Source organism: Coregonus lavaretus, assembly GCF_964263955.1.
Source record: "Coregonus lavaretus genome assembly, chromosome: 12".
Lineage (NCBI taxonomy): Eukaryota > Metazoa > Chordata > Actinopteri > Salmoniformes > Salmonidae > Coregonus > Coregonus lavaretus.
In genome coordinates, this window is record NC_139999.1 from 45,200,769 (window position 1) to 45,227,565 (window position 26,797).

The 26,797-nt window shown below is 41.8% G+C and overlaps 3 protein-coding genes across 3 annotated transcripts; 2 read left to right on the forward strand and 1 right to left on the reverse strand.

Annotated features, from left to right (window-relative positions):
• Positions 1-229: 229 nt before the first annotated feature.
• On the forward strand, positions 230-2,866 carry ndufaf3 (NADH:ubiquinone oxidoreductase complex assembly factor; the record flags this gene model as incomplete). Its single annotated transcript, XM_084172488.1, has 5 exons — positions 230-363; positions 811-1,006; positions 1,249-1,315; positions 1,885-1,985; positions 2,270-2,866. The coding sequence occupies 5 exons, from the start codon at positions 230-232 to the stop codon at positions 2,363-2,365; spliced, it is 594 nt and encodes a 197-aa protein (XP_084028614.1). The 3' UTR covers positions 2,366-2,866.
• Positions 2,867-3,564: 698 nt separating this feature from the next.
• Positions 3,565-8,851, reverse strand: LOC311137988 (rab GDP dissociation inhibitor beta; the record flags this gene model as incomplete). Its single annotated transcript, XM_084172633.1, has 11 exons — positions 3,565-3,729; positions 3,996-4,050; positions 4,175-4,319; positions 4,457-4,628; positions 4,803-4,902; positions 5,021-5,152; positions 5,246-5,444; positions 5,647-5,781; positions 5,916-6,012; positions 6,102-6,209; positions 8,810-8,851. The coding sequence occupies 11 exons, from the start codon at positions 8,849-8,851 to the stop codon at positions 3,565-3,567; spliced, it is 1,350 nt and encodes a 449-aa protein (XP_084028759.1).
• A 6,874-nt stretch (positions 8,852-15,725) lies between these two features.
• On the forward strand, positions 15,726-26,766 carry tmem43 (transmembrane protein 43). The gene is made up of 12 exons (XM_084173602.1): positions 15,726-15,974; positions 16,317-16,460; positions 19,630-19,764; positions 20,145-20,239; positions 23,913-23,962; positions 24,237-24,306; positions 24,446-24,516; positions 24,622-24,749; positions 25,272-25,346; positions 25,674-25,775; positions 25,948-26,065; positions 26,205-26,766. Exons 1-12 carry the CDS (start codon positions 15,933-15,935, stop codon positions 26,405-26,407), a joined length of 1,233 nt encoding a protein of 410 aa, XP_084029728.1. The 5' UTR covers positions 15,726-15,932; the 3' UTR covers positions 26,408-26,766.
• Positions 26,767-26,797: the final 31 nt, after the last annotated feature.

Consider the following 26,797-nt stretch of genomic DNA (forward strand, 5'->3'; position numbering starts at 1 on the left):
GTGAACTATTTCCAGATTGGAAATACAAACTTTTTTATGTGCTTTATTATGGATATATATATTTTTTACCACATGCAAGTAATTCTCCTCCTCTGCCACTGATACAATTAATCACTGATTTCTACAATGTATCTACACAAGACCCGTGTCCATAATAAAATAACCGGATGTACCCAAACGGAAGTACCAAACGTTGTGCTACACAAAATTTGTTCCCACCCTGGTTTTAATGTATTTGGTTCCCATCGGCATTAGGTACTTAACTGTCAACAACATGGCTGTCTCGATGTGTGCACGACTGTTTCTCCAGAGATCTTCACAGGGTCTTTGGCTCAACCCTCTGACATCCCCCGCGTTCACAAGGTACAGTACTGCTGACTGCTCAGAAACGAGACATCTAGAGAATAGAAACGACAATGTTTTAGTGCTAACTGTTACACAATTGACATCTCTACCCCCTGCCTGGCTACTTAGCTAATGTTAGCTTTTGGTAGATGCTGGTGTCAAAGCTTGCTACTTGAGATACATCCCAGGCAGAGTATACCAATTCTATGGTTATTACATCTTGCTAGGTACAGAGAGCCACATTTCATAATACAGAGAGCCCCTTTTCATAAAATCTGATGAAAATGGCATCCTAATGCATGTTTGAAGGTAAAGTCAACCCCAATATCAAAGTTTGTCAGACGTTTTTAGACTTCAAATCTAGTTCTGATGTCCCTATCCCACGTCATCCAGATGTAGCCACTAGCCAGGTAATGGTACAGTATGTGATGGAAAAGTAACTTAATGTCTCTCCTTCTCCTCCAGCCCCTTTCTATCTCGCGCCCACAGGCTTGGGCCCAGTGATGATGAGATGTACCAGCGTACCACAGTGTCCATCATGCAAAAAGAACCAGGAGCTGGAGCAATGATCCACAGCTACAGCCCCAGAGGGTTCAACATCGATGGGAACCGTGTTTTCGGGCCATGTGCCCTGCTACCTCCAGCCATCCTCCAATGGAATGTAGGAAAGAGTTTTAGTTTGACCTTTCCTCTAATCCCCACAGGAAGTCAACCTTTATGATGGTTCTATTTTTTTCATCTCTCTTCAGCTTTAGTTTACATGCTCCCTGTAATACTGTTGAGTGCTGTGTGAGAGTGAGATATTTAACTGGCTAAATTAGGAGTGATGATGAGTAGAATATGAGATGTAACAGTGTAGAATGTTGATTGTGCTTTTGGCTTCTCATCTGTCGCCCCCTGCAGGTAGGCAGCTATAAAGACATCACTGTAGAGAGCATGGCCCTTTTCCACATGCTGGAACCTCGAATTGGTGAGACAAAATTCAATTATACTTTAGTCACGCTGACACAAATTATGAGGATAGACAAAAAGTCAGATACTCTAATTTATGAATGCACAAACTTATGCAAGATTCTGTTAGGTTCTAAGTTCTGGTACAAATCCAGTCGGACACCAGAGGAAGCTCAGACTAGATATATTCCACCCAAACTGGAGGCTACAGCTGCATAGCACCCATACAATTCACACAAGCATATATTTATACCTTCCGATTAGGCGGAGTCACCTCCTTGTATTTCTATCAGTCTCTGTTGCCAAGCAACAACTGAGTGATCCTCCTATTGGTGTTATCTGAGTCCAGAACCTCGTGTGTGTGTGTGTGTGTGTGTGTGTGTGTGTGCGCGTGTGTGTGTGCGCGTGTATGAGCGATAAGACTCCAGTTGGAGTGTTGTTGGGATGGTCCCCTCTACCCTCTTAAATAGTTGCCAGTTCATATTTGATCTTCAGAGCTTGACTATGATGATGTACAGTGTTATCACCTGAACAGCTTAATGATTGTATATTCTCATGATGTCTCTCTTGAATGCTTTGTATCCATAGAGGTTCTGGTCCTGGGCACAGGGGGTCGGTCAGAGCGGATTGACCCCAAAGTCCTGGCCCTCCTCAAGAGAAAAGGCATCGCTGTGGAGGTGCAGGACACGGTAGGGACACCTGACCTCATCTGGCATCTGTCTACAGCAGAAGGATTAGGGTTGTGTAATAGATTTCAGTACATTAGCATTTATAGACCGGTTTACCCAAGCCTGGTTCAGAATGTCCTCTTGAGATTTCTCTCACATCAAGTTACTGTGTGCCACCACCTGGAAAGTAGCTCTCCATCCATACACAGACATGGGCAGCCCCTGCCTATAGAATAAGGTGTAGGACAGTTATAATTTGCATTTTTCCTCTCTCTCTCTGACACTCATCCCTTTACCTTCCTCAGCCAAACGCTTGTGCAACCTTTAACTTCCTGAGCAGTGAACGGCGAGTGGTGGCAGCAGGTCTGATTCCTCCTCCAATCAGCACGGAGCTGGAGTAGCAACAACAGAAGGAGGTCTTGATTGGACTTGATGGAAAAAAGGAACTATTTTCACCACTTGGATGGATGATCTGGATAAATCTGTCCTCATTCAAGGGCTGAGTTATGTTTTTTTAGCCATTGCAAACTGGGTGGATTTCTGGCATTTCCCCATAGAAATGTGGTGTGTGTGTGTGTGTGTGTGTGTGTGTGTGTGTGGGGGGGGGGGGGGGGTGGTATGAAATGTGTAAATGAAAAAGAGAAGAGGAGTGTGTTGGCATTGATGTATTTCTGACGAGTATTGAAGGATATGATTTGGTGGGAGTGTTATTTAGTGTGTCATATCTGTATAAGGATAAATACATGCTACCAATGAAGCAATACACAATATATAAAATTACAAATACAATGTTTTGTATTTATTTAATTGTCAGTGAAAGCATATGGGAGTATGTGCATTGTGTATGTAATCTACCCAAGGTGACTGTCCTTCACTGGGATTAGTAAACCTCTCTAATCTCATTGTCTGTCCGTTTTGTCTTCCACCCCCATCTCTCTGAACCACCGCTTTATCTGTCTCAGAATAGAACATAATGCAATATGTAACGCAACTCCAGTGGCTTTGTCCTTCTCGGAGTTAATCTGTAGGATAAGGCTATCCCTAATCGCTCTGATACATTTAGAATCATCCATCCAGTTCAACTTCACCACACAAACACATGGCCATTCATTCATTCACACTCGAGCACACACTAAACACTGAATCTCAGGCCACATTTTTACATTTACCACAGTCAAATAAAGTGTGGTGTTTATTAGACAGGGTATTAAATCAACTGAAAGTTATTTAGCGTACCACTCTCCAGTCTTAATGCCATCAGAGTACGAGAGCATCTACCACATGATAAAGCACATGATAAATAGGACCGATGCAGTGACTGATACAGTAGCTGTGAAGCTGGGCATTCTGGGAGATATGAGGTGAATCTATGGGTTGCTTTAAAAAACACAGAAAACAAGGACATTATAGACAACCACAATATAATAGTAATGTCATATTTGCCATTTAGCAGACACTGTTATCCATGAGTGTGCATACATTTTTGTATGGGTGGCCCGCCCTAGAGAAAATTGAACCCAAGATCCTGGTGTTGCAAGGACTATGCTCTATCAACTGAGCCACACAAGACAAAAATGGTAGCAACTCCACTTAGTGTCGCTTAGTCATCATCATCATCATCATCACCACCACCACTACTACTACAGTTTCTGCGTAAGTCACCAAAGATGAATTCTGATCCTGTGATGCGGCGATACACATCCTTGATGTCCTCACACTCAGTCTCAAAGTGTGTCGTGGCATCATAGGAGCGAGACACAAAGATCTGAAAAAGGGAGATAGGATCACAATGAACAAAACTGGAGACTCCACAATGTATAATCCTGGTACAACCCAATGGCCAAGAAATATGAATACATTTATATATATTACAGTGAATTCAGTGGGTAGCCTCAACTGGGACTTGAACCCAGATCCAGTGCCTGTAATCCCAACACCTTAGCCATTACACCAAGTGATCTGAACATCTCGGTGAGGTCGTTAGTTGTGAGGTTAACGGTGCTACAATATATTGAAGGTCTTGACCCTTACCTGACTGTTCCTTCCATCATCAATGGGGACCATCATGTTGCTGATAGAAACAAATCTGTGGATCAATCACATTCAGTCTTTAGTGAACTTTTTTGGTATGTGTGAAATTAGCCTTGCATCCTTACAATATACATATGGCTCTGGATGCAACAGTCTGCAGTAGGTTGTGTGGAACTTACTTCTGCTGAATAGGCTCTAGAAGTTCTAACCCAGGCTGCACCTCCTTCTCTGGGTTACTGGTCTCTACAGTGGTGCTCACCATAGCGATATACATCCCCTCTGATGCCACGTTGTGGGCGTAGGACACCATACATACGTAGATGTCTGAAAAACAAAGAGGGTCACGTTATGATTCATCCCAAGGCTAAAATATTGCAATCATATTTAACCTGTTTGGTACATGGGGTCGTAGGCCTTTGTCTAACTTCTTGTGTATATCTGGTCTATCTGTGATGTCATACCTGATTTCCTGTGGACTTGTGTTTGAGGGATAATGATTTGACAGGAGTTGGCATCGTGGGTGTTTTTGATTGGATGATTCAGTAAACAGATGACCCGTATGACCCGGCCCACCTTCTTCACCCTGTTGGGCACGTAGCTGGGGTCACAGATCAGCTGTTTACAGCGGAACAGCTTCGCAAAGAGGAAGTGAAAGAAGATAGAAAGATTAGGTCCAACTACTCATTTACTACACTGATATTCAGCCCATGTTCCTGTTCATGCTCTACCATTTCTCATTCATTAATTAATTCCCTCTTCAACTCTCTCGCTCTCTCTTCTCTACTCTCTACTTCACCAGCCACTCACCGCTCCCTCAGATTTCACTGCTACCACTTTGCCCTTGTCCATCACAATCTCCTCCACTCCTCTGTTTAACATGTAGGACCCTCCATGCACTGCACTTAACCTGAGACACACAGGAATAGTAAGGGTTTACGTTGCGGCCATGTACAATACCATTAAAAAAACGTGAAGTTAATGTATTTATGCATTCTTGAGTGCCTTTATGAGTGTGTTTGTGTTACCTGGCAAAGCCCTGGGGTAGTTCCCCTAGCCCATACAGTGGATAGAGGTAGGGACTAAAGTTATACCGAGCCATAGACTCAGAATACAGCTTGATCCGTCTGATGGTCTGGATGCACGGCTGGTCCAAGTAACTGTGGAGGCAGGGACACAACCATTGAGATAGGTGTGTGTGTGTGTGTGTGTCTGCCTGTCTTTCTGACTGTCTGTGTAATATTTGTACTGACTCGTCACTGCGGTACAGGGCCAGGGCATGGCCAGTGAACTCCATGATGTCTGGTCCCAGGTCGAAGTGGCGGAACAGCTCCCTCATGCTGGTCCTGTTGGGGTCCATGTCCTGGTAGGTCCGCGGGTCTCTCTCCTCAAAGTTCAGGATGAACAGAAGAAGCTTCCTGAACCTGCGCTTGTCAAACATCCCCATCAGATCTGAAACACACACCATGTTACATCCACTGTTTGAGACTTTGAATGATTGTATGTATATGAAATCAAGTTAATCCATTTGTCATGTCCATGAATTTCAGTTGGCTTTGACTGTTATGTGGCAATCCTTTGTTTAGAATCAATGATTCGGAAACAAGGGATTTGTAAGTTACAAATATTGTTTATTTTGATGGGTGTGCGTTACCTGAAGCTAGGGCTTCTGCCTCGGTTGAAGGGACCTTGTGGACTTTACCTGCCCTGTACACATAGCTGCCCTCCACCACCTTAAAGTCCAGATACCGAGTTACCTCGGTGTACACCAGCATTTTAACCAGCTGACCTGAACAAACACACAAACACAGGTTAACACAATAAGAATGAACTCTGACCCTGACACACAGTTAAACACGTTCACATTCATATTAGACGTATGATGACAAGACAGATGAACATAATATTAATCATAGTCCTCACCACTGGCAAGTAGAAATTTGGGAATAAGGTCCACATTCCAGTCCCTCCCACGTCCCATCGGCTTAGCTGGACATGGAACCTGAAACCTCCTATATAGCTACAAAATACAGCCACTCTCATAAACAATATACAATAACCCTTCAGTGTTTTGTATGTTTGTATGTTTGTGCATGTGTTCATACAGACCTCTTCTAGGGGGGAGATAGAGGCACTCTCTCCACCATAGTAAGGGTTGCGGTCAATGTGAAGAACCTTCTTCCCACCCACTGACATCAAGCCAGAGAGAATACATTCCTGAGGGAGATAGAGTCAGTGCTATTCATATCCAGAGCAATTAGAGTTAAGTGCCTTGCTCAAGGGCACATCGACAGATTTTTCACCTGGTTGGCTCTGGGATTCAAACCAGTGACTTTCTGGTTACTGGCCCATTGCTCTTAACTGCTAGGCAACCTGTGCTCCAGTAGACAGCTAAATGATTAATCTAATCCCTTAGACAGCCTGCAAGGCTTTAAACATTCTTCGAGAGCCCAGGGATCACCTGTTTGCTTGTGTGTGTTTGTGTAGGTTAATGAATTAATACACATTTTTGACACTTGACATTATAGAAAGTACACATGAAACACATGCATGGAATATGATCAAAGCTAAGTAATACAATCAATGAACTGAAGTAAAATATTACATTTGAAAGAAATGTGACAGCTAGTAGTAGGTATTATATTTAATCATCTTTACTTTGTCCATGGTACCATAAATATACAGTGTTTAGTGAAAGTCTACACACCCTTCTTCACATTACGGTGCCTTAAAATTCAATCTAAAAAGGGATTGCATTTCATGTTTTTCCTACAGATCTATACCACCTACTCCACATTTTCAAAGTGAAAGAAAGTTATAGACTCTTGATTGTGTAGGTCTTCACTCCCCAGAGTTAATACTTGGTGGAAGCACCTTTGCAACCATTACAGCTGTGAACCATTTTGAATAAGATTCTACCAACTTTACACAACTCTTAGGGCAACATGTATCCATTGTTTTTGTAAAAATTGCTTAAGCTCAGTAAATTTGGTTGGGAATGTGGAGTGAATTCAGTGTTGTTGATCCATTTGTATTTTCAAGTATTGTGGTGGCAGCATCATGTTAAGGGTATGATTAGGATCAAAATAATTATGAAAGGAGCAAAATCCCATGTAAAAAGTTAGAGGAAAACCCGCCTCAGTCTTCTAAAAACCTAACCCTGCGATAGCATTGTATTTTTCCGTGGGAGAATTATACAAATTAAAATGGTGTTGAGTGTTTCTGACTGGTCCAGTTTCAGTCCTGACTTAAATCTGCTTGAAGATTCAGAGACAAGGTTCGAATATTGTTGTCCATAAAAGATTGCCAACCAAATGTACCTAGCTTGAGCAATTTGGACAAAAACAATGGATAGTATGTCCACGAGACATTTGTTCAAAGCAAGTGCTACTTCAAACATCTATACATTGTGTCATCATTTTGAACGACACTATTTATTAAAAGCTTCGCTCTATTTTAAAATATATAGCACTCACACTCCAGAAACATCCACATATGTTTTTAGTACAGGGAGAGATATGTATTAGGCCACCACAAGCATATATTCTACTGTCTATTGGACTATTGAAGGGAAGCGATACCATTCTTCCACTAGAAATTCCATCATTTGGTATTTTGTTGATGGTGGTGGAAACGCTGTTCAGGCGACGCTCCTGAATCTCCAATAAGTGTTCAATTGGGTTGAGATTTAGTTGTGCATACGCAAATGCCAGCCTGGTCTCAGACTAGACGTAAAACATAGTAAAAGTAAATCCGATTCCGGGACACTCAAATTAGTATGATATGTTACGTTTGGTATGGTTACATAAGACAAAAGGTTACTTAAGGCAAAAACTAAAGTAGTGTGGTTGGTCGGGGTGGATGGGTAGGCATATAACGCGAATGTCTAGCTACCCAAAGGTTGCATGGACAACTTTTGCATTTTAGCAACTACTTATTATTTGTTAGCTACTTTGCAATTACTTAGTATGTTAGCTAACCCTTCCCCTAACCTTAACCCTTTAACCTAACTCCTAACATTAACACTAACCTTAACCCCTAATCCCTAGCCTAGCTAACGTTAGCCACAACAATATGGAATTCATAACATATACATTTTGCAAATTTGTAACATATTGTACGAATTTAAATTCGTAACATATCGTATGAAATGGATGAATGACATCCACAAATTAATACATACCATACGAAACATATAATACTAATTAAATCAGAAAACCACACCTATGTGGAAGCACCTGCTTTCAATGTACTTTGTATTCCTAATTTACTGGTGTTTCCTTTATTTTGGGAGTTACCTGTATGTTGCCAGGAGTTGTACAAGGTTGGTAAAATCTTTGTTTCACTATGAAAATGTGAAGTCCGTTGTGTAGATCGTAGTATTGAAAAAAAAAAGTAATCCTTTTTAGATTTAATTTTAAGGCAGCCAAATGTGAAGACTGTGCAAGGGGTGTGTAGACTTTCATAAGCGACTGTATATAATAATAATACTGTTCTATGTACCTCCTCTCTAAATTCTCTGACTTCCATTACTTTATTCTTTCATGTTGATAGAATTCACTGTTGATCTTCTATACTCAAACTCTGACAAAAACCTGGCAAGTATAGTCCATGATACACATTAATCAATGATACACATTAAACACCAAGATACACATTAATCATTTCTACATTTTCCCCTACATATTAAGACATTGCCACGCTTACAATCGTATGTGTTTTTATAGTATTAAGTCTTTATGGTATCTTTATTGGGTAGTTCAGAGAGCAGAACTTTGGTAAAAATGTGTGTGAGGGAATGTGAGAGTTTCTCTTACCTTCAGTCCTGTACCCAACACTATGATATCAAACTCCTGCATGGTGACTGATCCGTGCCCAGGGCCAAGTCCCTTTTCTACTACTGAGCACCAGTATGGTTAAGTATGGTTGTGTGTGTGATTCACTCTCTCCATCTACACATCATTATTATGTCTTCCCCGTCATGATAATCCTCTCAAGCATCACAAGCACGACAAGTAATTAGGCACTGAAGTTTATCTGTGTGTGTATGTGTATGTGTGTGTGTGTGTGTGTGTGTGTGCCTCGATAATAAATCACTGAAATCAATGGAATCATGTTCATATTCAAATCAAATCATATTTCATTACTTATGACCAAAACCGTTATTTCATATAATTTCTTGCCACAAACACTTGACACTTAAAGCGCCAACAATTGTTTTAAACAACTGAATATACTCTGTTCTGCAGTTCAACAGCAACATGCAGTAAATAACATAAAAATATATACAAAATACAGTGCATTCGGAAAGTATTCAGACCCCTTGACTTTTTCCACAATTTGTTACGTTACAGCCGTATTTTTAAATGGATTTAATAACAAAATTAGATTTTTTTGCAAATGTATTACAAATAAAAAACAGAAATACCTTATTTACATAAGTATTCAGACCCTTTGCTATGAGACTCGAAATTGAGCTCAGGTGCATCCTGTTTCCATTGATCATCCTTGAGATGTTTCTACAACTTGATTGGAGTCCACCTGTGGTAAATTCAATTGATTGGACAGGATTTAGATAAGGTCCCACAGTTGACAGTGCATGTCAGAGCAAAAACCAAGCCATGAGGTCGAAGGAATTGTCCGTAGACCTCCGAGACAGGATTGTGTCGAGGCACAGATCTGGGGAAGGGTACCAAAAAAATTCTGCAGCATTGAAATCACCAAGAACACAGTGGCCTCCATCATTCTTAAAAGGAAGACGTTTGGGACCATCAAGACTCTTCCTAGAGATGGCTGCCCGGCTAAACTGAGCAATCAGGGGAGAAGGGCCGTGGTCAGGGAGGTGACCAAGAACCCAATGGTGACTCTGACAGGGCTCCAAAATTCCTCTGTGGATATGGGAAGAACCTTCCAGAAGGACAACCATCTCTGCAGCACTCCACTAATCTGTCCTTTATGGTCGAGTGGCCAGACAGAAGCCACTCCTCAGTAAAAGGCACAAGACAGCCCGCTTGGAGTTTGCCAAAAGGCACCTAAAGGACTCTCAGACCATGAGAAACAAGATTCTCTGGTCTGATGAAACCAAGATTGAACTCTTTGGCCTGAATGCCAAGCATCATGTCTGGAGGAAACCTGGCACCATCCCTACAGTGAAGCATGGTGGTGGCAGCATCATGTTGTGGGGATGTTTTTCAGCAGCAGAGACTGGGAGACTAGTCAGGATCGAGGGAAAGATGAACGGAGAAAAGTACAGAGAGATCCTTGATGTAAACCTGCTCCAGAGCGCTCAGGACCTCAGACTGGGGCGAAGGTTCACTTTCCAACAGGACAATGACCCTAGGTTGACTTTCCAACAGGACAATGACCCTAAGCACACAGCCAAGACATCGCAGGAGTGGCTTCGGGACAAGTCTCTAAATGTCCTTGAGTGGACCAGCCAGAGCCCGGACTTGAACCCGATCGAACATCTCTGTAGAGACCTGAAAATAGCTGTGCAGCAACACTCCCAATCCAACCTGACAGAGCTTGAGAGGATCTGCAGAGAAGAATGGGAGAAACTCCCCAAATACAGGTGTGCCAAGCTTGTAGCGTCATACCCAAGAAGACTCAAGGCTGTAATCGCTGCCAAAGGTGCTTCAACAAAGTACTGAGTAAAGGGTCTGAACACTTTTTTCTAAAAAAAATCAAAAAACTCTACAAAACTGTTTTTGCTTTGTCATTATGGGGTATTGTGTGTTGATTGTGGGGAAAAACGATTTAATCAATTTTAGAATAAGGCTGTAACGTAACAAAATGTGGAAAATGTCAAGGGGTCTGAATACTTTCTGAATGCACTGTATATATCAGAATGTTATTAAAGCTGAAGAACTTTCAAGTCAAAATATAAAAAATGATTTGTGTTCCTTTTGTGGAGACACAACATTGAAAAACTCCCTCATTCACTTAAGCGTGGTTTTTACACCTGCATTGAAATGTAGTGGTATACCCACAGTCTAATGAAAGTATGCATAGACCCTCTCTCTAAATGTGTGTTTTTAAGTGGCGAGGTACTTGTTGTTTTGAACAGGAAGGAGAATGCCACCTCCCGTTTGTCCATGTCCAGGCAAACTTTGATTCTCTGGAGGTTCTAAGTTCTGCAGAATGTATAATTCATCCCTACAGTCGTGGTCAAAAGTTTTGAGAATGACACAAATATTAATTTTCACAAAGTCTGCTGCCTCAGTTTTTATGATTGCAGTTTGCATATACTAAAGAATGTTATGAAGTGTGATCAAATGAATTGCAATTAATTGCAAAGTCCCTCTTTGCCATGAAAATGAACTTAATCCCCAAAAAACATTTCCACTGCATCACAGCTCTGCCACAAAAGGACCAGCTGACATCATGTCAGTGATTCTCTCGTTAACACAGGTGAGAGTGTTGACGAGGACAAGGCTGGAGATCACTCTGTCATGCTGATTGAGTTAGAATAACAGACTGGGAGCTTTAAAAGGAAGGTGGTGCTTGAAATCATTGTTCTTCCTCTGTTAACCATGGTTACCTGCAAGGAAACACGCGCCGTCATCATTGCTTTGCACAAAAAGGGCTTCACAGGCAAGGATATTGCTGCTAGTAAGATTGCACCTAAATCAACCATTTATTGGATCATCAAGAACTTCAAGGAGAGAGGTTCAATTGTTGTGAAGAAGGCTTCAGGGCGCCCAAGAAAGTCTAGCAAGCGCCAGGACCATCTCCTAAAGTTGATTCAGCTGCGGGATCGGGGCACCACCAGTACAGAGCTTGCTCAGGAATGGCAGCAGGCAGGTGTGAGTGCATCTGCACGCACAGTGAGGCGAAGACTTTTGGAGGATGACCTGGTGTCAAGAAGGGCAGCGAGGAAGCCACTTCTCTCCAGGAAAAACATCAGGGACAGACTGATACTCTGCAAAAGGTACGGTTATTGGACTGCTGAGGACTGGGGTAAAATCATTTTCTCTGATGAATCCCCTTTCCGATTGTTTGGGGCATCCGGAAAAAAGCTTGTCTGGAGAAGACAAGGTGAGCGCTACCATCAGTCCTGTGTCATGCCAACAGTAAAGCATCCTGAGACCATTCATGTGTGGGGTTGCTTCTCAGCCAAGGGAGTGGGCTCACTCACAATTTTGCCTAAGAACACAGCCATGAATAAAGAATGGTACCAACACATCCTCCGAGAGCAACTTCTCCCAACCATCCAACAACAGATTGGTGATGAACAATGCCTTTTCCAGCATGATGTTCCCAGAGCCACTTAGTTATCACTTTTGCCTTATGGCAAGGTGCTCCATCATGCTGGAAAAGGCAAAATGATTTTACCCCAGTCCTCAGCAGTCCAATCCCTGTAACTTTTGCAGAGTAGCAGTCTGTCCCTGATGTTTTTCCTGGAGAGAAGTGGCTTCCTCGCTGCCCTTCTTGACACCAGTCCATCCTCCAAAAGTCTTCGCCTCACTGTGCGTGCAGATGCACTCACACCTGCCTGCTGCCATTCCTGAGCAAGCTCTGCACTGGTGGTGCCCCAATCCCGCAGCTGAATCAACTTTAGGAGACGGTCCTGCCGCTTGCTGGACTTTCTTGGGCGCCCTGACGCCTTCTTCACAACAATTGAACCTCTCTCCTTGAAGTTCTTGATGATCCGATAAATGGTTGATTTAGGTGCAATCTTACTAGCAGCAATATCCTTGCCTGTGAAGCCCTTTTTGTGCAAAGCAATGATGATGGCACGTGTTTCCTTGCAGGTAACCATGGTTAACAGAGGAAGAACAATGATTTCAAGCACCACCCTCCTTTTAAAGCTTCCAGTCTGTTATTCTAACTCAATCAGCATGACAGAGTGATCTCCAGCCTTGTCCTCGTCAACACTCTCACCTGTGTTAACGAGAGAATCACTGACATGATGGCAGCTGGTCCTTTTGTGGCAGGGCTGAAATGCAGTGGAAATGTTTTTTGGGGATTAAGTTCACATAGAGGGACTTTGCAATTAATTGCAATTAATCTGATCACTTTTCATGACATTCTGGAGTATATGCAAATTACCATAATCAAAACTGAGGCAGCAGACTTTGTGAAAATTTGTAAATAATATAATAATATAATATGCCATTTAGCAGACGCTTTTATCCAAAGCGACTTACAGTCATGCGTGCATACATATTTTTTGTGTATGGGTGGTCCCGGGGATCGAACCCACTACCTTGGCGTTACAAGCGCCGTGCTCTACCAGCTGAGTTACAGAGGACCACATATGTATGTGTCATTCTCAACACTTTTGACCACGACTGTAGTTCAGAGCTGCTCTCTCCACTGGGTTGCTGCCTTTGCCATGGAGCAGAAAATGTGGTCTGTGTGATCAGACACACACTCCACACAAAGCACACACTCTTCCTCAAGGCAGAAGAAACAGGGCCTCTGGGATTGGAGGCTACACACAGCCTACGGGCCCTTGTCTTCTATTTGCGAGGGCCCCTCTGTAGCCCCCTCAGTAACCCCCTCCATAGCCTCCTCTGTGGGCCCCTGAGTGTTCTGGTGCTCCCTCTCCCTCAGCGGGGCATCACAGATGCTTCTTAGGGCCAGAGTGACTGGGGGCTGGTCTCTGGCGGACCTACATCAGCAGACAGGGCATTCTTGGACCCCTGCCTGCCTCCAGCTGGCCTCCAGGCAGGGCTTGCAGAAGTACAGACAGGCGACGCATGGATGAAAACTAAGTCTGCAGGTGTTTACATGGTTTTGTGCATGTGCAAGGTGATATCAATTTCAACGGCAGTACCGGCACTCTAAAAAGTTGGGTAAACAATACTTTCCTGTGGATATTTTATCTCAAATTACGAGCGGCTGAAGGACCAACCTCATAGACAGCTGGCAGAGTAAGTTCAAATGTAGTTTTATTAAACATTCTGGCTTGTAAGGTAAACCTCTACGTTTCAGACTATACATCAGTATTGGTATAAAAGTCTGATTTATTAGGCAAGCTACCACACAGTATTATTCATACACAGGGATAACTGAACTAACAAAGGGCAATTCCATGGTAACCGAGAGACTCCGATTTTTCACTTTAAAATGTATGTCAAACAAAAACCAATGATTGCAAAGTTAAACAAACCATACAACTATATGCACAAGGACAACTTTTAACAATTGTAACACTGAAGATTTTACAAAAACACATTTACTTGAAGAACCGTGCAGATGCAAAGTTTGGTAACAGAATATCGATTTGTGCCATCATTCTGTTACCAAACTTTACATCTGCACTATTCTTCAAGTAAATGTGTTTTCGTAAAATTCAGTGGGAATTGTTAAGTAGTCCTTGTGCACAGAGTTGTATGGTTTGTTTAACTTTGCAACCATTGGTTTTTGTTTGACATACATTTTACATTTTAATCTGAGTCTCAGTGTCACTGTTACCGTGGAATTTCCCCAAACAAACTGCTTGTAACAAAAAGCACTTGCCTCTTGAGGTTGCCTTCTCCTTCGCAAATGTAGTCATCCAGGTCAGGGTTTCCTAAACTCGGTCCTGGGGCCCCCCCTGGGTGCACGTTTTGTTTTTTGCCTTAGCACTACACAGCTGATTCAAATAACCAACTCATCATCAAGCTTTGATTATTTGAATCAGATGTGTAGTTTGGGCAAAAAACTAAACATGCACCCAAGGGGACCCTAGGACCGAGTTTGGGAAACCCTGTGGAATCCAGGCAATGATAATCAAAGATTATGTAGATGGAACCTTGACAAGATAGCAGAGTGACCGCTCTAACAATGGAAATACATGTCCTCAATGATTGAAGGCAGGCGAGATCAGGTGGGACAATTCTAGCCAATGAGAGGGCAGATACGTGTGTGAACAACAGGCAGTGGTGTAAAACACTTAAGTAAAAATACTTTAAAGTACTACTTAAGTCGTTTATGGGGGTATCTGTACTTAACTTTACTATTTATATTTTTGACAACTTATAATTTTACTTCACTACATTCCTAAAGAAAATCATGTACTTTTTACTCCATATGTTTTCCCCTGACACCCAAAAGTACTCGTTACATTTTGAATGCTTAGCAGGACTGGAAAATGGTCCAATTCACGCAGTTCTCAAGAGAACATCCCTGGTCATCCCTACTACCTCTGATCTGGCGGACTCACTAAATACACATGCTTCGTTTGTAAATGATGTCTGAGTGATTTACACGATCAGTAAATAAATAAAAATTACAAGAAAATTTTGACATCTGGTTTGCTTAACATAAGGAATTTGAAAGGATTTATACTTTTACTTTTGATACTTAAGTATATTTTAGCAATTACATTTACTTTTGATAAGTATATTTAAAACCAAATACTTTCAGACTTTTACTCAAGTAGTATTTTACTGGGTGACTTTCACTTTTACTTGAGTCAGTCTATGAAAATTGGGTACTTTTTCCACAACTGACAACAGGCACAACAACTAAGTCGTTTTTCTCAAAGTTGCCAGAATGCCACGTGCATCCACTTTCATCAGTACATTTGTAACAGCCTAAACATTACGAAACTTCTAATCGACATTCTCTCATAGACCTCCATACAAAAAAGGTCTTATTTCACGCGGACAGATTGGGCGGTGTAAATCCTCTCGCTTCGCCTCTTCCTCTCTGTGATAATAAAAAAGAAGGAGGGCGAGGCTAAAGACAGTGGCGGGGCCGTTATGACAGCATGCCTACATTTCCCAGCATCCCCAAGAAGATATGTCAAATGTCCTTTCACCTCACGAAACGCATATTTCAAGTTCTTGCTTCATTGTGTTGATGTCTCTTGCTTGTAGACGGTTTTGAGTATCCGCGGGTAGGTTATAGCAGGAACAAACCGGGCAACTAATGCTTGCTAGTCTGTTTTGAATCAAGGACGTCAATAGCCAACTAAGGCTACTGCAAACTTTATCCCTTTGCTGATACATGGTTGGGCGTGGAACTATCCAGACAATGTCAGCTTCAACAGTAAGTTTTATTTCTTTATTAACATTACCATAGCCAGCCTTGCCATTTATCAGTCATTCTGATATTTATTTTCATCCAGCTGATTACTCAACCCTAAAAGTGAGTAGTGATGGAGAGACGGTTCAGGGCAGCCGAAAATATAATTTTGGCTAAGAAAAATATTTCACAGCGGTTTAGATGGTACAATGATTTTCTACACTTGCTTGTCTCTTCACATAAACTTAAATTAGGCGCTCATAGAATGTTAGCAACCAGGAAATGGCGGAGCGATTTCTGCATAGTGCATATTTAAGATGCTTTTGGGAAACCGGGCCCTGCATATTTATTCTGCCCTTCTCACAGTTATCGGCAGAACATGACCAGCACACGCGGACAACCAGCCGTTCCAAGCCCGGCTTCCTGGAGCGTCTGAGTGAAACCGCAGGGGGAACAGTTCTTGGTGTTGCACTGTTCGCGCTCTCTTTTTACGTCCTTTTCACCAATGAGGCGAGTAGTTTCAAACAGTGTACACTACCGTTCAAAAGTTTGGGGTCACTTAGAAATTCTTATTTTCGAAAGAAAAGCTTTTTTTTTGTCCATTAAAATAACATCAAATTGATCCGAAATACAGTGTAGACATTGTTAATGTTGTAAATGGCTATTGTAGCTGGAAACGGCTGATATATATAATTTATTTTTTATTTTTATGGAATATCTAAATTGGCCTACAGAGGCCCATTATCAGCAACCATCAGCCCTGTGTTCCAATGGCACGTTGTGTTTGCTAATCCAAGTTTATCATTTTAAAAGGCTAATTGATCATTAGAAAACCCTTTTGCAATTATGTTAGCACAGCTGAAAACTGTTGTGCTGATTTAAAGAAGCAATAAAACGGGCCTTCTTGAGACTAGTTGAGTATCTGGAGCATCAGCAATTATGGGTTCGACTACAGGATCAAAATGGCCAGAAACAAATAACTTTCTTCTGAAACTTGTCAGTCTATTCTTGTTCTGAGAAAAGATGGCTATTCCATGTGAGAAATTGCCAAGAAACTGAAGATCTCATACAACGCTGTGTACTCCCTTCACAGAACAGCGCAAACTGGCTCTAACCAGAATAGAAAGGAGTGGGAGGCCCCGGTGCACAACTGAGCAAGACCTGTGAGGCGTCTGTTTCTCAAAAACTAGACTAATGTATTTGTCCTCTTGCTCAGTTGTGCACCGGGGCCTCCCACTCCTCTTTCTATTCTGGTTAGAGCCAGTTTGCGCTGCTCTGTGAAGGGAGTAGTACTCAGCGTTGTACGAGATCTTCAGTTTCTTGGCAATTTTTTGCATGGAATTGCCATCATTTTTCAGAACAAGAATAGACTGACGAGTTTCAGAAGAAAGTTACTTGTTTCTGGCCATTTTGATCCTGTAATCGAACCCACAATTGCTGATGCTCCAGATACTCAACTAGTCTCAAGAAGACCCGTTTCTATTGCTTCTTTAATCAGCACAACAGTTTTCAGCTGTGCTAACATAGTGCCTTGCAAAAGTATTCATCCCCCTTGGCGTTTTTCCTATTTTGTTGTATTACAACCTGTAATTTAAGTTTATTTTTATTTGGATTTCATGTAATGGACATACACAAAATAATCCAAATTGGTGAAGTGAAAAAATAAAATAAAACTTGTTGCAAAAAATTCTAAAAGATAAATAACGGGAAAGTGGTGCGTGCATATGTATTCACCCCCTTTGCTATGAAGCCCCTAAATAAGATCTGGTGCAACCAATTACCTTCAGAAGTCACATAATTAGTTAAATAAAGTCCACCTGTGTGCAATCTAAGTGTCACATGATCTCAGTGTATGTGTGTGTGTGTGTGTGTGTGTATATATATATATATATATATATCATACACACCTGTTCTGAAAGGCCCCAGAGTCTGCAACACCACTAAGCTAGGAGCACCACTAAGCAAGGAGCACCACCAAGCAAGCGGCACCATGAAGACCAAGGAGCTCTCCAAACAGGTCAGGGACAAAGTTGTGGAGAAGTACAGATCAGGGTTGGGTTCTAAAAAAATATCTGACACTTTGAACATCCCACGGAGCACCATTTTAAATCCATTATTAACAAATGGAAAGAATATGGCACCACAACAAACCTGCCAAGAGAGGGCCGCCCACCAAAACTCACGGACCAGGCAAGGAGGGCATTAATCAGAGGCAACAAAGAGACCAAAGATAACCCTGAAGGAGCTGCAAAGCTCCACAGCGCAGATTGGAGTATCTGTCCATAGGACCACTTTAAGCCGTACACTCCACAGAGCTGGGCTTTACGGAAGAGTGGCCAGAAAAAAGCCATTGCTTAAAGAAAAAAAATAAGCAAACACGTTTGGTGTTCGCCAAAAGGCATGTGGGAGAATCTCCAAACAAATGGAAGAAGGTACTCTGGTCAGATGAGACTAAAATGTAGCTTTTTGGCCATCAAGGAAAACGCTATGTCTGGCGCAAACCCAACACCTCTCATCACCCGAGAACACCATCCCCACAGTGAAGCATGTTGGTGGCAGCATCATGCTGTGGGGATGTTTTTAATCGGCAGGGACTGGGAAACTGGTCAGACTTGAAGGAATGATGGAAGGCGCTAAATACAGGGAAATTCTTGAGGGGAAACCTGTTTCAGTCTTCTGGAGATTTGAGACTGGGACGGAGGTTCACCTTCCAGCAGGACAATGACCCTAAGCATACTGCTAAAGCAACACTCGAGTGGTTTAAGGGGAAACATTTAAATGTCTTGGAATGGCCTAGTCAAAGCCCAGACCTCAATCCATTTGAGAATCTGTGGTATGACTTAAAGATTGCTGTACACCAGTGGAACCCATCCAACTTGAAGGAGCTGGAGCAGTTTTGCCTTGAAGAATGGGCAAAAATCCCAGTGGCTAGATGTGCCAAGCTTATAGAGACATACCCCAAGAGACTTGCAGCTGTAATTGCTGCAAAAGGTGGCTCTACAAAGTATTGACTTTTGGGGGGGTGAATAGTTGTGCACGCTCAAGTTTTCTGTTTTTTTGTCTTGTTGGTTTCACAATAAAACATATTTTGCATCTTCAAAGTGGTAGGCATGTTGTGTAAATCAAATGATACAAACCCCCAAAAAATCAATTTTAATTCCAGGTTGTAAGGCAACAAAATAGGAAAAATGCCAAGGTGGGTAAATACTTTCGCAAGCCACTAATTGCAAAAGTTTTCTAATGATCAATTAGCCTTTTAAAATGATCAACTTGGATTAGCAAACACAACGTGCCATTGGAACACAGGACTGATGGTTGCTGATAATGGGCCTATGTAGATATTCCATAAAAAATCAGCAGTTTCCAGCTACAATAGCCATTTACAACATTAACAATGTCTACACTGTATTTCTGATCAATTTGATGTTATTTTAATGGACAAAAAAAAATGCTTTTCTTTCGAAAACAAGGACTTTTCTAAGTGACCCCAAACTGTTGAACGGTAGTGTATGTAGCAGCACAGTAAAGTGTATGTCTGTGGACATTTCTAGAATATTGTATCATTGAAACAAAATATTTCTGAAATATGACATGTTTCAGATAAACCGTGTGTGTGTAGAATAGGCTATTTTAGCATGTATAGGCCTCCAGTAGTCCAACAGTTGGTTTCCCCACACAGGGAAGGGCCCTGAGAACCGCTACCTCCCTGGATGAGGGTCTCTCTCAGGTGGTGTCCCTGCACCGGTACTCCAGCCCACTGGACCATAACAACAACCATCTGGTTCACCTGACAGCCCCACTGCGCACCTTACAGGTATAGGCCTACAATACTCACCACTATACATTACTATTACCAGTCTCATCACCTGACCCAAATTCTATTAGAGGTGCTGGTACAACTGAGCGCTGCTGTAACTCTTGTGTAATAATAAACCAATATAGGCCTACCACTGTTACTATTCAGTTCTCCTACTGCTCAAATGCTTTACAGAAAGGTTCCCTTAAGCCTCTTTCTGATCTCATTTCTTTACCTGGGCTCATATCCACAAAGCATCTCAGAGTAGGAGGTGCTGATCTGGGATCTGTCCATATAAATCGTATTTATTCAGCACTCCTACTCAAGAGTTGCTTTGTGGATATGGTCCCTGATCTTAACCTGTCATCACGTCCTCCTCCCATCCCTCTCCTCTCTAGCCCCTCCATGACCCGAACTACAGAGTGGCGGTGCAGGCGGTGAAGCTGAAGAGACAGGTGGAGATGTACCAATGGGTGGAGTACAGCGAGAGCAGGTGAGTCAGGGTCTTATGATCTGGCAGGTACAGTGCATTCAGAAATGATTCATACCCCTTGACTTATTCCACAGTTAGTTGTATTTACAGCCTGAATTCAAAATGTATTAAATAAAAAACACCCATCCACACACTACTCCATAATGACAGTGAAAACATGTTTTTAGAAATTTATTGAAAATGAAATATTTAATTCACATGAGTATTCACACCCCTGAGTGTTAGAATCACCTTTGGCGGTCAGTCTTTCTGGGTACGTTTCTGAGCTTTGCACACCTGGGTTGTATAATATTCGCACATTTTGCTTTTTAAAATTCTCCAAGCTCTGTCAAGTTAGCCATTTTCAAGTCTTGCCATAGATTTTGAAGCCATTTATTTATATATATATATATATATATATTTATATATATATATATATATATATATATATACATACACCCCCCCCCCCCCCCCCCCCTTTTAAAAATATATATATTATTATTGTTTTTATTTATTTATTCTATAAAGAAATTTGGTCAACTTTAACTAGGACATTCAGGAACTTTCAATGTCGTCTTGGTAAGCAACTCCAGTGTATATTTGGCCTTGTGTTTTAAGTTATTGTCCTGCTGAAAGGTGAATTTGTCTCAGTGTCTGTTGGAAAGCAGACTGAACCAGGTTTTCCTCTAGGATTTTTACCTGTGCTTAGCTCTGTTCCATTTTTAGATAATTTTTTTAAACCTAAAAACTCCACTAGTCCTTGCCGATGTCAAGCATACCCATATCATGATGCAGCCAGCACCAAGCTTACAAATATGAAGAATGGTACTCCGTGTTGGATTTGCCTCAAACATAACCCTTTGTATTTGTATTCAGGACATAAAGTTAATTTATTTGTCAAATTTTTTGCAGGTTTACTTTAGTGCCTTAATGCAAACAGGATGCATGTTTTGTTTTGGAATACTTTTATACTGTATAGGCTTCCTTCTTTTCACTGTCATTTGTTAGTATTGTGGAGTAACACCTGGTATCTTTGTAGTGACTGGGTGTATTGATACACCATCCAGTGTAATTAATAACCTCACCATGCTCAAAGGGATATTCAATGTCAGCTTTTTTCCCCATCAATCAATAGTTGCCCTTCTTTCCGAGGCATTGGAAAACCTCCCTGGTCTTTGTGGTTGAATCTGTTAGAAATTCACTGCTCAACTGAGGGACCTTACAGATAATTGTATGTGTGGGGTACAGCGGTGAGGTTGTCATTCAAAAATCATGTTAAACACTTATTGCACAGAGTGAGTCCATGCAACTTATTATGTGACTTGTTAAGCAAATCTTTACTCCTGAACTTATTTAGGCTTGCCATAACAAAGGGGTTGAATACTTAAGACATTTCAGCTTTTCATCTTTAATTCATTTGTAAAACTTTAAAAAAACATATTTCCACTTTGACATTAGGGATTATTGTGTGTAGGTCAGTGACACAATCTCAATTTACTCAATTTTTAAATTCAGGCTGCAACACAACAAAATGTGTGAAAGTCAATGTGAATACTTTCTGAAGGCACTGTATGTAGGGTTGAGCTAACTGGTGGACAGGACTATGATCGTCACTCCTCGTCAGTTACTGACGGGTCTCATTTCACCGACCTTCACTGGGTACGTTTACATGCGCACGATCATATGGTTATTGTGAATATTCAGTTTAAAGATAATAGTTTAAAATGTTTACATGCTTTGCAAGAAATTTCCCTAATAATCCTGTTAACATGGACACACCTGAAATCAGGATACCTGCTGGGACTTTGATAAATGCCGAAAATTGCCAATCACACAGCGACTGTTGTTTTTGTGAAGTGTATTTGATTCTGAGTTCGGACATATAAAGTTTGTATGTGGAAACTATTTCTAAGATGCATACAGTGCATTCGGAAAGTATTCAAACCCCTTGACTTTTTCCACATTTTGTTACGTTACAGCCTTATTCTAAAATGGATTAAATAAAAACAATTTGATCTACACACAATACCCCATAATGACAAAGCGAAAACAGGTTTTTGCTAATGTATTACAAATAAACAACTTATTTACATATGTATTCAGACCCTTTGCTATGAGACTCTCAAGTGCATCATGTTTCCATTGATCATCCTTGATGTTTCTACAACTTGATCGGAGTCCACCTGTGGTAAATTCAATTGATTGGACATGATTTGGAAAGGCGCACACGTGTGTGTGTGTATATATGGTCCCACAGTTGACCGTGTATGTCAGAGCAAAAACCAAGCCATGAGGTCGAAGGAATTGTCCGTAGAGCTCCGAGACAGGATTGTGTTGAGGCAGAGATCTGGGGAAGGGTACCAAAACATTTATGCGGCTTTGAAGGTCCCCAAGAACACAGTAGCCTACATCATTCTTAAATGGAAGAAGTTTCGAACCACCAAGACTCTTCCTAGAGCTGGCCGCCCGGCCAAACTGAGCAATCGGGGGAGAAGGGCCTTGGTCAGGGAGGTGACCAAGAACCCGATGGTCACTCTGATAGAGTTCCTCTGTGGAGATGGGAGAACCTTCCAGAAGGAAAAACCATCTGTGCAGCACTCCACCAATCAGGCCTTTATGGTAGAGTGGCCAGACGGAAGCCACTCCTCAGTAAAGGGCACATGACAGCCCGCTTGGAGTTTGCCAAAAGGCACCTAAAGGACTCTCAGACCATGAGAAGCGCTCAAGACCTCAGACTGGGGCGACGGTTCAATTTCCAACAGGACAACGACCCTAGGTTCACTTTCCAACAGGAAAATGACCCTAAGCACAAAGGCAAGACAGCGCAGGAGTGGCTTCGGGACAAGTCTCTGAAATGTCCTTGAGTGACCCAGCCTGAGCCCGGACTTGAACCCGATCTAACGTCTCTGGAGAGACCTGAAAATAGCTACGCTCCCCATCCAACCTGACCGCGCCTGAGAGGATCTGTAGAGGAGAAACTGAGAAACTCTCAAAATAAAGGTGTGCCAAGCTTGAAGCATCATACCCAAGAAGACTCAAGGCTGTAATCGCTGCCAAAAGTGCTTTAACAAAGTACTGAGTAAAGGGTCTGAATACTTATGTAAATGTGATATTTAAAAAATATCTATACATTTGCAAATTCTGAACCTGTTTTTGCTTTGTCATTATGGGGTGTTGTGTGTAGATTGAATTTAAAAAATCAATTTTAGAATAAGGCTGTAACATAACAAAAGGTGAAGGGGTCTGAATACTTTCCGAATGCACTGTACTTTCAGTTTTTCCAAACTCACTTCACTCGTGCAAAAGAGGGAGGCTCGCTAGGCTGGTGCTAACACATGCGTAGATCAAATATACCCCTGGTGTTCACATTTTCCTAATAATTCGAAAGATTGCTTAGAAATCCAGGTGCTTTAATCGGCGTATGCTTACTTTGATTATGACCTGACGCAGAGTAAGGTGTTTACATGACTAATTATTAGTGTGCCTGTGTAAACATTCATTTTGTGTCTTTGCTGAACTGATTTTCAGGCACATGCTATTCGTTTGTTTGTTCATTCACTCACTACTTAACCAACAGCCGATTCAGGGAATCCATAGCTCCTACTCATTCAGAATGAATACTGTGGTTGTGTTTAGGCAGCTACATGTGTCAGATGTGTTTTTTATTTGTAACCTGCTAGTGACTATTCCTCAGAGACTATGACGAGGGTGGAGAGTCCAAGACTGAGACTACGTACAACTACAGTAAGTACAGACCAGTGGAGGCTGCTGAGGGGAGGACGGCTCATAGTAAGGGCTGAAACTGAGTAAATGGAATGGCATCAAACACATGGAAACCATGTGTTTGTATTTGATACCATTCCGCTGTTATCACGAGCCCGTACTCCCCCAATGAAGGTGCCACAAACCTCCTGTGGTACACACAGTGAAGAACAACAAAAGGTACTACATTACTTACTTCAGTAGCAACATGCATGCCATGCCAGTGAAATGTATCAGATCCGAACTCTTTCTTCAGATACAGAGTGGAAGGCAGAGCTTATCAACAGCAGGAACTTTGATAAAGAGATTGGTCACATCAACCCGAGGTACTCCAATTATTTTGTCTTCTCGGTCTCATTCTTTCTGTCTCACTCATTGTCAGTCACAACTACAGCAGGTATTATGTTAATGAACTGGTACAGAGGTATTTTGTTGTCTCTACCTAACATGCTGGTGCATTTACAGTGCCATGGCAGTGGAGAGTGTAACAGTGGTGACTCCTGATGTTCAGGTTGGACCTTTCTCGCTCTCCAAAGGTATCTACAGAACACAGGCTAGCAGCTCCATTGCTTGTCTAACAACTTTTGAAATGTATCCCGGTGATTTGGTTAATTTATTAATTTGTTTAATTTTCTCCTGAGGATTGGTGGATCAGATTGAGAACTTCCAGACATTGCGTCTGAAGGATCTCCCCGCTCCTGACTCTGACTCCTTTCTCACGGTCGATGAGGACTACTTCTACCACACCCAACACCCCCGCAGACCAGAGGTGAGTGTCACTCACAACACTGGCTGCGTTTAGACAAGCAGCCCAATTCTTCTGATATTTTATCCCACTCATTGGTATTTTGACCTATCAAGTCAGATCTTTTCAGAGCTGCTCTGATTTGTCAAAAGACCAATTATTGAAAAAAATATCAGAATATGTCTGCCTGTCTAAACGCTCAAATCTTTTCTAACGATGGCTCACTACACAAACGTATAGCTTTTTACACAATGATTCACCAACATAAACCTAGTTTTTCACACGACAACTCACCTTCATAAATAAATATACATTTACATTTTAGTCATTTAGCAGACGCTCTTATCCAGAGCGACTTACAGTTAGCACATACATTATTTTATCGAACCCACAACCCTGGCGTTGCAAACGCCATGCTCTACCAACTATATATATATATATATATAGCTGTTAACATAAAGGCTGGTATGCACAGGCTCATGCCACTCATATTTATCCATTCTATTGTGACTTAAACTCTGGTGATTTGATTTGTTGGCTGTTTAGGTGGGAGACGTGCGTGTGAGCTTCTCCTATGCTGGACTCAGTGGGGAAGGGAGCTACCCTGGGCCAGCCCAGACAGTGAGTACATAGAGCTCAGGAGCTTTACACTGACCTCCAGTTGGTCCATGGTGGTCAGCTTGTAGATTGCTTTTGTCAACTTGTGAAATGTCCATCTCCCGATGGAGAATAAAGTTCTTATTTTCTACTCTCTGTTATCAGTTATTGAAGTCATTATTCATTATTCATCATTAATCACTAAATACTGCCCCCAAGTACCCCTTAAGTCACTGTGTACTACATAAGTCCATAATCCTCTTCAAATGAACTGTCAGTGGAACAACTCTTATCATCAACTGATTGCTAACTGGAGTACCCTAACTGATCTGAGAGCCTCGTGTCCCACAGGTCAGTGTTGTGGCCATGCAGAGTGATGACACCTTGAAGCCCTTTAGGACCAAGTCAGGAGACATACTAGAGATCATCTACCTGGAGGAGCTCACTGCTGAGGTGTGGGGCTTTCTTTTTTTGAAGGATGTGATTTTTCTTGATTACTTTTCTGACAATATCCTCTTCAGCCATCACTGAAATGTACCTACTCTGAACCATGTCTTGTTTTTCCTGATTTTTCTATACTACCTTGATCACATCACTGATAGTTTTGTTTTGGTTGTGTTGGTAGGAAGTGTTTGAGAGGGAGCAAAAGAACAATGCTATGCTGACCTGGGCTCTCAGGGCTGGAGGCTGGTTACTCATGTTCCTCGGCATTAGTCTGATGATCCGCATCATCCACACACTGGGTAACACACCGCATTGGTTAACTCGATACCTCATTTTACTTTTCATAAGCATACAGACATGATCTTACGTTCCAGTCTAAACTTAACTGCTCTGTATGCATGTCAGTGTCTCTCTTAACATGTGTATTTTGTTATCCAGTGGATTGGGTCCCTATTCTTAGAGAGCTGATCAGCTTGGGGCTGAAGCTCTTTGCCCTGTGTGTTTCCTGCTCCCTCTCCCTGCTCACCATCTCCTCTGGCTGGATCTTCTACCGCCCCCTAGTGGCTGTGGGGCTGATTGCCATGGCTGTGATTCCGATCGTCATCGCCCGCTCTCGCGCCCCGGCCAAGAAACACCAATGACGTTTTGAACTGAATGACCCTTGTCATCAGTGCTCCAATCCTTGCAGAACAGTCATTTGAGAGCCATTGTCTTGTCACCTCACTTTACCCAACACACCCTTAATGTGCCATATGCCAATGACAGACCCCTCAGGAATTTAGATAATGGGTATAATGTGGTCATTCTAATAAAAGTACAGAACAATATGGATGTTACATAGGACAATATGAAATACATTTGCACATATTGAAACAATGTTATTGAACAAGTTTTGCAATAATACCAAAGACCTTAGAAGGGATATTTACGCATGTAAGGCATTTGATTGTATACAAGTTATGAGTATGTTACAAAATGTTAAATAAAACGTTAATTTGTCCACCCTCTGTGCTGAAAGCTTAGTATGGGCA

What these genes read in the sequence shown, in the direction of transcription:
- tmem43 (XM_084173602.1), top strand. Translation starts at nt 15,933, where the DNA reads ATGGTTGGGCGTGGAACTATCCAGACAATGTCAGCTTCAACA. An exon ending in GTGGAGTACAGCGAGAGCAG is followed by an intron (nt 20,240 to 23,912) that starts GTGAGTCAGGGT and finishes ACTATTCCTCAG; the next exon opens with AGACTATGACGAGGGTGGAG. An exon ending in CCGCATCATCCACACACTGG is followed by an intron (nt 26,066 to 26,204) that starts GTAACACACCGC and finishes TTTGTTATCCAG; the next exon opens with TGGATTGGGTCCCTATTCTT.